At 64.3% G+C, this 9,569-nt stretch overlaps 2 protein-coding genes across 2 annotated transcripts; both read right to left on the bottom strand.

Moving 5' to 3' along the window:
* Positions 1 to 360: 360 nt before the first annotated feature.
* MNEG_9039 (hypothetical protein) lies at positions 361 to 5,662 on the bottom strand (the record flags this gene model as incomplete). The annotated part of the gene is made up of 14 exons (XM_014042490.1): positions 361 to 416; positions 677 to 779; positions 1,077 to 1,196; positions 1,471 to 1,530; positions 1,685 to 1,894; positions 2,213 to 2,296; positions 2,632 to 2,916; positions 3,124 to 3,423; positions 3,572 to 3,913; positions 4,046 to 4,207; positions 4,405 to 4,617; positions 4,811 to 4,963; positions 5,189 to 5,305; positions 5,600 to 5,662. 14 exons carry the CDS (start codon positions 5,660 to 5,662, stop codon positions 361 to 363), a joined length of 2,268 nt encoding a protein of 755 aa, XP_013897944.1.
* Positions 5,663 to 7,348: 1,686 nt separating this feature from the next.
* On the bottom strand, positions 7,349 to 9,467 carry MNEG_9038 (ubiquitin carboxyl-terminal hydrolase 2/21; the record flags this gene model as incomplete). Its single annotated transcript, XM_014042489.1, has 5 exons — positions 7,349 to 7,527; positions 7,751 to 8,135; positions 8,438 to 8,689; positions 9,080 to 9,163; positions 9,417 to 9,467. The coding sequence occupies 5 exons, from the start codon at positions 9,465 to 9,467 to the stop codon at positions 7,349 to 7,351; spliced, it is 951 nt and encodes a 316-aa protein (XP_013897943.1).
* Between the last annotated feature and the right edge of the window lie 102 nt (positions 9,468 to 9,569).

The raw sequence follows: 9,569 nt of genomic DNA, 5'->3' as shown, positions 1-9,569 counted from the left end.
TGGTGTCCAGGCAAACCTCGAGTGGAATTGCGGGTCAAGTGGCCGTGATGGCGTGCGGGGTTGTCTTCAGGAAGGGCGCAGCAGGCAGCCGTTGAGCTTGCCCGCACCAGGGTTGCAGACTGAGCTGTCCCAAGGCAGCCCAGATCATATGATCAGTGACGGTCAGGGAGGCGAGGAAAACGGTGGGCCAGGTCGCCAAATCAGCCAACGCCCGCCAGACCCAACCACTCCTGCGTGGCGAGAACGAAGGCTGTGCCGTGCAGCGTGGCGCATCTAGGGGTGTCGCTGCCTGGTGTGATGCTGGGCAAGATCTCGTGCAGATCCCTCCAGATCACTGAGCAGCGCTTGAGCAGTGGATGATCAGATCTTGGGGATGAGGACGCCGTCAATCACGTTGACATAGCTTGCGCCTGCAACTGTAAGTTTGGTGACAAAGACACATAGAGCAGCCGGGTGAGAGAGGTGGGGTGAGAGGCGCAGATATTAGGCCGCGATGAGTCATGGGCTAGGGCCTGGGAGAAGGAGGGATCGCAGGCGCCCAAACAGAAGGGCAGCATACGCCGGGTGATGTAGTTATTCAGCCTGAGGCACATGCTGCAGCACCCAGGACGCAGGGGTGGTGCAAAAGCAGGCGAGAGTTTGAGGCCTCTGCAATCCTGCTTGCGCCGTTGCTCACTGATGTTGTGCTTTTTGACGATGTGGGGCTGGGCGCCCTCGCTGTCCGCCAACACCTGAATCACCCCCGTGGCCTCGGTCGAGTCTGTGGCCGGGGTGATGACCTGCGAGCGTAGGCAGGCGGGCCAGCGTGCGTTGCGGAGTGGAGGCGAGCTGCAACGAGTGGGGCGGGGAGGATGCGGAGGAGGACTGCGCTACCAGAATCAACTCTGGCGCGTGGTGATACCCGGTCACGCACCCGTTGAGCACAAGACTGGACTTGAATTTGTGGGGCTGCGACCACCCAGTCAGCCTCCTGAGTCTAGCACAGAGCCTCAAACTCAAGCATAACAGTTCCTTGTGGTTTGCAAGCCGGCGGCCCGGATCACAGGGCGTCCGCGCACGCATCAAATCAGGCTCACCTTGGACAGCTGGACGCTGTGGCCGGCCAGCAGCGTGGGCAGCTTGACGGTGCCCTGGCCGGTGAAGGACGGCTCCAGGCGCGCGCCCTTCACGGCGTGGTACTGCAGGATCTTGCTGACCTGGCGGTTTCATGATATGGGGCACCGTGGAATGCGCGGCATACACGGCACAGGGTGAGCAGGATTTTCACTCTCAACAAGGCTGTTGGGTGCGCCCCGGTGAGTCGTCAGACACCTGTTTGACCTCGGTGAGGTGGCGCATTGGTGATGTGGCAGGGCCAGCGCACAACACGACAAAGAGCAGTCAGGGGCCGGAGGGTCCAGAGCGCGCCTACTCACGGCGAACACGAGAGGGGGGGGGATTCCAGGACAGCAACAACCCCGACAGACGCACCGAGTCCTTTGTCTGCAACAGCTTGCCGGTAACAGCGCCGTTGGCGACATCCTCGATTGACTGTTGGAATGCATGTGGGCGACAGTGGAGTGCTTTTGTTGAGTGGAGCGCAGGGGTGCAGTTGACACACTGGGCTGTAGAAATTGAACAGGCAGGGGCGCGGCTGGCAAGGCCGCCTCTGTAGGGTACCGCAATCATTGCAATCCCTCTGGACACCGCCGTGGTGCGGAAGCAGGGCCGGTGGCGGCGGAGGTGCAGGTCCAAGCGCAGAGCCCTCCCTTGCCTTGGTGGTGGGCGCGAAGAGGGTGATGTTGGTGGTGGGGTCTGCAAAGGCCTTCTTCAGCACTGTGTCGTCAGCGGCCAGCACCGACAGCGCGGAGACCGAGGGGCTGAAGGCCAGCGCGTCCTTGATGGTCTTGAAAACCTGCGGGGCCGAGGGTGGTGGTGGTGGTGGTGGTGGGGTGTTTCCTTTGCTTTGAGCTGGTTCCTGGCGGCAGACCATCGGCGGTCGGAGTACAGCATCGGATTACGACATAGGAGGGGGGCGAATCACGCGTCACGAGCTCTCCAGAACACCCCTTGAGAGGGGGTGCTGAGCTGTGAACTAGGCCTCGCCGGCCGGTGCACGCCAAGGGCATCTGGCGTTCCCCGGGGCAGCTCTTGCGCATGAGCGGGTCCGGTCACGCCGGAGGGTGCGACAGGGGTGATGGTGGCTGATGTGCCGGCAGGGGTGTCAACTCACGGTGGCGGGCAGCAGCACGTTGTCGATGACGTGGATCGTCACATTGCCACCAACCAGGTCCGTGCCAATCACCTTGGCAGAGTTCTGCGCACGTTTACGTGTGATGTGTTCAGTGTATGGCGTGTGTGTGTGTGTGTGTTGGCGTGTGTTTAGGCGTGTGTGTAGGCGTATGTGTGTAGGCGTGCGCTCGTGTATGTGCACGTATATGTGTGCGCACATGTGTGCATGATGCACGCGATACTAGCTAAAAAGTGCAAGGTGTGGTGTAGCTGAACACTGCAGAAGGCGGGCGTCTCCCTGAGATTAAAACGACCAGCAGCATTCCTGGCGCGGCAGCCTTGTGAGAGTTTGGCTGTGGCAACATCAGCCAGCGGCCCTGCAGTGCAGGCGGAGCAAGCGCGCTTTTTTGTGGTGCGCACCTGCACGCCCTTGATTGTGACAATGGGCCCGCTCGGCGCAGCGGGCTTGGGCGCAGGGGCTGAGGTAGCAGGCTTGGCAGCGGCGGGTGGGGAGGCGGCGGCCTTTTTGGCCGGGGCGGGGGAGGTGCCTGCCTTCTTGGCTGGGGCAGGGGAAGTGCCCGCCTTCTTTGCCGGGGCGGGGGACGGGCTGGCCTTCTTAGCAGGCTCAGCGTGCAGCATCCGAAGGAAGCTGCTCAACAGGTGGCGACCAACATCCGGCTTGGGCTTGGGCGCGGCTGTGGCGAGCTGCGGGTGGCATCAGGCAGGGTGAACTCAGTGGGCTTGCAGGCTAAAGGATGGGGTTGAAAGGGGAGGATACTGGCCATGGCCTGCACCCCAGTGAGTGCTGAAAAGCATGCTATGGAAGGGATGCGCCGTTCCCAATGCGCAAGGGTGCTTGCACGTTGCAACTTAGGTCCAGCACAGCTTGACTGGCAAAGGCGCAGCTAGTACCTTGGCGGCGACCTTGATAGCACTCGCGCTCTTGACGGCGGGGGCAGTCTGGTTGGCCTTGGCAGTGCCGTTGGCACTGGCCTTGGCGGTGGCGTTGGCGTTGGCGTTGGCAGTGGCATTGGCCCTGGCCCTGGCCTTGGCAGTGGCCTTGGCCAGTGCCTTGGTGGCATTCCTTGCCGATGGCCTCGGCCTCGCCAGCAGGTGGCGGCCGCCCAGGCGCCCCAGGCTGGGCGCCCCCGACAGCAGCCCTGGCAGGCGGGCAGTCGTGTTGAAGACCGCAGAGGGTGAGGCAGCGGCCACCTGCAAAGTGCAAAGGAGTTGGGTTGGGTGAGGCTGTGGGTGCAGAGGTTGAGCCTAGGAATGCACATGACAGCAACAAGAGTGACATGTCGTGGCTCGTGAGCTGCTGTGGACCCTATCATGCAGATTTTTTTCTACGGTATGTCACCTTGGCAGCAATCTTGATGGCACTCGCACTCATGACGACGGGGCCGGTGCGGTTGGCCGTTGCTGTGGCGTTGGCAGTGGCGTTGGCAGTGGCGCTGTCCGTGGCGTTGGCTGTGGCATTGGCAGTGGCGCTGTCCGTGGCGTCAGCAGTGGCGTCTGCAATGGCGTTGGCAGTGGCGTTGGCACTGGCCTTGGCCCGCGCCTTTGTGGCATTCCTTGCAGACGGCTTCGGCCTCGCCAGCAGGTGGCGGTGGCCCAGGCGCCCCAGGCTGGGCGCCCCCGACAGCAGCCCTGGCAGGCGGGCAGTCGTGTTGAAGACTGCAGAGGGTGAGGCAGCGGCGACCTGCAAAATGCGAAGGGTTTGGGGTGGTGAGGCTGCGGGAACAAAGTTTAAGCCCAGATATGTGCATGACGGCCAAGGGTGCACCATTGCGTCTCCCACACATAGCACGATTTTATATGCATTGTTTGTCACCTTCGCAGCGACCTTGATAGCACTCGCGCTCTTGACGGCGGGGGAAGTCAGGTTGGCCTTGGCGGTGGCCTTGGCCGTGGCGTTGGCGGTGGTGTTGACTAGCGCCTTGGTAGCGTTGACAGCGCCGGGCTTGGTGGCGTGAAGGCGCCGCCCCGTGGCCAGCTGTAGGGAGCAATGCGCATGGTGGTCATGAACACTCGCGTCACGGGGAGGCACGTGACCAGAACATGACAAAGCTCATCCCAGGGATCTGAATAACGCGGGGAACGGCGATTGCAGCACAAACATTTGGCGGCGACAGCGGGTGCAGCTGCGCGCATGCAACAGCCAATCACTCTACTAGAGATTGCACCCCTCACCTTAGCGGCGACCTTCAAAGCACTCGCGCTCACAACAGCGGGGCCGGTGCGGTTGGCCTTGGCAGTGGCATTGGCAGTGGCGCTGGCAGTGGCGTTGGCAGTGGCATTGACCAGCGCCTTGGTGGCGTTGACAGCGGACGGCTTTTCTATGAGGCGGCGGCGGTTCGTTTTGCCGGCGATCGACACTGAGACGTTGCCGCCGCCGACCGTGTGCTGCGATGGTGGGTGCAAACCAAAGCGGTAAGAGTGAGGAAACTTCGGGCCTCAAGCAGCCGCGAGCAGGGCTGCACCGGAAGGCAGCGCCGAGCAGCGCGCCATGCCGTCGGGGGCCGGCCCGATGCGCCAGCGGTGGGCGGCGCTTCCCACGACACTCGCCGTCCGCGCCGCCGCCTGCTGGCCCGCTCACCAGGACCTCGCCGCTGGTCAGGGACTTGGCCGCCAGGTTTCCAGATTTCGTGATGACATGGTACCCCACCAGGCGGTCCACCAGGAGCTGGTTGCGGGGCAGAGCCAGGTCCTCAGGCTTGATCTTCAGAGCGGCCGCCAGCGCTGTGATGGCCTTTTCGCACGGCGCGGGGGGTGTGATGGGAGAAGGGCGGCGAAACCTGTCGGCGCTCAGGGGTGCGTGCGTGGCAGGAAGGCGGGGCGGGGCATGCCTTGCGGCCAAGCGCGCGCTCGCTCCCAGTGCGTTGGGCACGATGGCACACTGCTGAGATGCGGTGCCAGCCCCCCGACCACGCCGCAAAGGCGCCTGCCACCCGCGCGCTCAAAGCGGCGCACGCACTGCGTTACTGGGCGCAAAGATGGTGGCGCGTGTGTAGGTGGAGTCGAGGTAGGGCCGCAGCCCGGAGATGTCCGCCAGCTTGGTGAACAGGCTGAGGTCTTTTTCTGAGTTCAGGGTCTGGAGGGGTAGTACATATGGGTGCGGGTGTGCAGGGCACAGAGGGGGTTGTACACAGGGAGGGCAGGTTTGGCACCAGCATCGGATGCGGTTGGCTGTGCGGCGCCAGGTTGGAGAGGCAGGCGGCGCCGCGGCGGCCAGCAGCGCCGGGTGCCTGGTGTGCTCATGCACAGGGCCACTACACGCAACGCGCGTTGCGCCAGGCAGACCGCGCGGGGCGTTGATAATACGGTTGGGCTGCGCCCTTTTGTAATTGTTTGTTTGGCACTAGGCTCACACCAGGCGCCGTCTCACCGCGAGCGCCGTGGGGTAGGGGGCGCCTGCGCGCGGCGGCAGCAACATGGGCCGAGGGGGCATGATGGGTGCGATCGGCACTGGCATCCCACGGACACCAGTCTGCTGGGCGGGCACGAACGGTCCAGCAACCAGAGTGCTCATGCGGCTAAATCGAGAGGCTGTCGTTATTTAAAACACCATCCGGCGTCCACAAGAAGCACCGCCTTGCAATCGACCGGGCGAAGAACGCCTGGACCCAGCGCATCTTCAAGTATCTCACCAGCACATGCGCTCGCCAGCAGCAGCACGGCGAGAGCCGCCTGCAACATCTCGCCAGGCGCGGTGACCGGGGTGCGACCCGACGATCTTGCGCTAGACTCTTGAGACTGTCAGAGGGGTCGCTGTACCTTCTGCAGCCGATCGCGCTCCAGTAACAACGGGGCCCTGTCACCGGACAGCAGCACTCGTTGCCACACCCAGCTGCGTCGCTTCCCTGCAACGGGTCGACGGACTTGAGTGTGTTATCGTAATTTGCAAAAAGCATGTCGTTGTCGATTATTAAACAGAGGTAACCGTGTCTCACCCGCGCCTGGACGATTCGATGACATACAGCACTGATGAGACTTGGGAACACTCTTGACCTCGTCTGGTAGACCGCTGGACACTGAAAAAATATTACCTGTCGATGAAGATGCTAAAAGGGTGTGCTTGTTGGGCGCCCTGGGGTGCGGTACGCCCGCCAGTCTCTCTAGGCGTGCAGACCAGCCATGGCAGCATTGAGCACCTCAGCCGCCCTGCCTCGAAATATTGTGCGCCTCACCCTGGCTTGATGTATGCAGGTGGCAGGACCCATGGCCTAGCACGCCAGCTGCGACATGAATGCGCCCTCCCCTGAAATGTGCCAACTTCACAGCACCACCCTGCTGGGCACTTTTATGTGGTGCGCGCCGGCTGCCATCCTGGTCACTTCCGCACGTCATACAACATGCCATGCGCGGGATGTACATGGGTTATGCTGTTACAAAATGGCTTGCGGCAAAGTTTCGCGCAAGGTTGCAAGCAGCCGGAGGCGTACAGTCGATGAGCAAGGCCGCAATGGCAAGGGTCTCGGGCAGAGGGCTCTGCGCCCCCCGCAAGCAGTGCTCGGCCAGCACATTGCGGTGCCACCGGCCCGCTCGCCCTGCGGCACACCTAGGGGCCGTGTGACATGTAAAATGGTACGGCTTCACCTGCCCGTTCAGCATGGGCCCGATGATGTGTCATGAGAAGAAGCACCGCCGGGCGGTTTCAGTTTGTCAGGGCACACGCGAGCGGGGCCGCTAATCTGGTCGCGAACACTCCTAGCACAAAAGCTGCAACATTTGGCTGAGATCGGCGGGGCTGCAGACTATTCCAGGGACACACACCAACAGCACATCTCCAAAGCGTTGTTTCGGCACTCTCATCACGAAACTGTCATCAAAACGCACGTCAACAAGAGCACAGTAGAGCACCCAGCAGTAGGGGTGGGCACTGGCCGCAAGTCAGTCAGATTTTGTGAGTCTGAGTTGAGCCAAGGGAGTGTCACACGGCACGCGGAAGCGCGCAAGGTGTGGCGCGGTCCGCCACTCACCTCGCCACGCACACAAGGCTGCCAAACTCGCCCGCCTGGGAGCGGGCGCCGGCGCACAGTACTCTAATCTTCCCTCCAGGCCTGAGATCGGGCCCGCGGACGGCGCATCCTGAAGCAAAGCACCCGCCGCGGCCACGTGATCCCTGCCGCCGTGCTCATTCTCTACTTCCGCAGAAGGTGCCGCCGCCGCCCCCGCTGCAGCCGACCAAGCGGTAGAAGAGCGCGTACGCGTCGCAGCTGGCGCCGCTGGGGGGGTCGCAGCACGAGACCGTCGAGTCGTTGAACTCGTACCAACAGCCATCTGTGGCGCTGCGTCCCATGGCTGTGTAGTGGCCTGGCCGGCAGGGGGAGAGGAAGGCGAGAGGGGCGCAGGGTGTGGCCAGGGGAGCGCGCCGGCTAGCACGGGTCCCCCCGCTGTTTTACCCTGGCTCAAGCCACTCATTCCTGTGGCTGCAGGCAAACCCGGCCTCCATTGTCGCCGCTGGAGGCTGGCAAGCGGAGCCAACGTTGCTGTACCCCGCCCTTCCAGCCCCAAAAGGCTCAGCCCCGGCCCCCACCTCCGCCGAGCGTCCCCGAGTGGTTGGCGACCGCCACAAGCCGGTACACCGGCGCCGGGCAGCCCCTGGCGACACACTCCTTGAGCCCCCGCGGGTTGCAGTACGGCCGCAGGTCGAGCGCGCCCGCCGGCTGCAGCAGCACCGGCGTGGCGACCTTCCGCGCGGCCGAGAACCGGCCCCCGAACGCGCCCAGGCTGGGGATGGCCCCGCCGCCGCCGCCGCTGCTGGAGAAGCGCTTGAGGGTGAGCACGAGGGTGTTTGGCGGGTAGGACCAGATCTGCAGGCGCTTGGAGGCGGGCTGCTTTTTGTCGGGGCCGCAGCGGTCGCAGCGGTAGCGCTCGCTGTCCTGCAGCTCCTCCCGCTGCACAAACGCCGCCAAAAGGTCCTGGTTTTGGGGAGGAGGCGACGCGCGCAATGCATTAAAAGGCCGAGTTGGCGCGAAAGGATCCATTCATTCAGGTGGTGCCAGGAGGGAGGCGAGCAGTCGATAAAACTGCAGCTGCAGAGATCAGGAGTATTGGTGGCTCCGCCTCGAAGCATCTGTGAAGCTTGGTTTCAGATAATCCCAGGCCCCAGATCTCCCGCGGCCCGCGGCTGCCATGCTGCAGCGGCGTTCAAGTGGCGACCCCCATGGCTCCCGCCCGGCCCAGGCACCCGGCCCCCTGCGTGTTTGCTGCCCGTGTTCACCTGCACGGCCACGGGCCCCCCCTTCGCCGGCAGCGGCAGCGCGAGGCTGTAGAAGGGGTCGAAGCAGTGGCTGGCGCCGCCGCAGGCCGCGCACGTTATGGTGCTTTGCAGCTGCCCCACAAACACGTCCTCGACCACGGAGTCGTGCCAGCTCAGCTGGTACGACCGCGCCTCCTCCGCCTGCTCCGCCTCGGAGCCCTTGCCGGTGAGCTCGCGGTAGGAGGGCTTGCCCGGCACGCGGTTGCAGTCCGACTGGGCGGCAGGGAGGGGGGTGGTGTGTGTTCGTGCGTGCGCGTGTGTATAAGAGCGCGAGCGCGCGTGCGTGCGTATGTGTGTGTGTGTGTGTGTGTGTGTGTGTGGATTGTTTGGGGGCGAGAGGGTCGGGCATGAGCACGGACGTGTGAGGAAGCAATGTGCGTCGCACCGCCTTCGTATCGAACCGCGCGGGCTCGCCGCATCAGTGGAGCCGTCCGCGGCAAGCAAGCGCGGCGCATGCTGGCCAGCGCCCAGCGAATTCGCGGCGCCGGGCGGGGCCCAACAACGCAGCAGCAGGCCCTCGGATGCAGGGCCGCTGTCCTGTGCGCGTCCCCTCCTCCTCCCGCATCGCACGACTCTGGTGGGAGAGGGACAGGCGCCCCGTACCTGCAGCGCAGTGAGCAGGCTGTGCAAAAACTCTTCGCAGTCCTGCTGGTAGCCCTCACCCCAGCGGCCGTCGTGGCGCGACACCTGGATGAGATATAGACGCAACGCGACGCCAGACGTGGGGCGAGATCCTCCCTTTGTGTCAGGGGCGGCGGTGAGCCAGCGTGCAAGACTGCCTCGGACACAGCTGCGAGAGCGTGTGCCCGCGCCTCCTCAACCGGCCGCAGTGTGGGGCCGTTGCCTCAAGAGCGCGCACGTGCCCGCCTCGGCCCCTGCGTCCCCGGCCTTTGGCGACAGGCAGGGCATGCCACAGGATGCAGAGCCGCCGGGCGCTCACCGCATCCAGGAAGCGCGACGGGTTGACCGTCACCCGCCCGCCCGCCCACATCTCCCGCAAAAGCTCTCCCAGCGCGGGCGCCACCACCGCCCGCCGAGCATCCCCGCCCGCGCCAGCGACGGGTTCGTGCCTTGTGGGGGCCCGCCGCCGCTC

This window comes from Monoraphidium neglectum (genome assembly GCF_000611645.1).
Source record: "Monoraphidium neglectum strain SAG 48.87 unplaced genomic scaffold scaffold01798, whole genome shotgun sequence".
Lineage (NCBI taxonomy): Eukaryota > Viridiplantae > Chlorophyta > Chlorophyceae > Sphaeropleales > Selenastraceae > Monoraphidium > Monoraphidium neglectum.
This window is presented reverse-complemented; position numbering and strand designations above follow the sequence as displayed.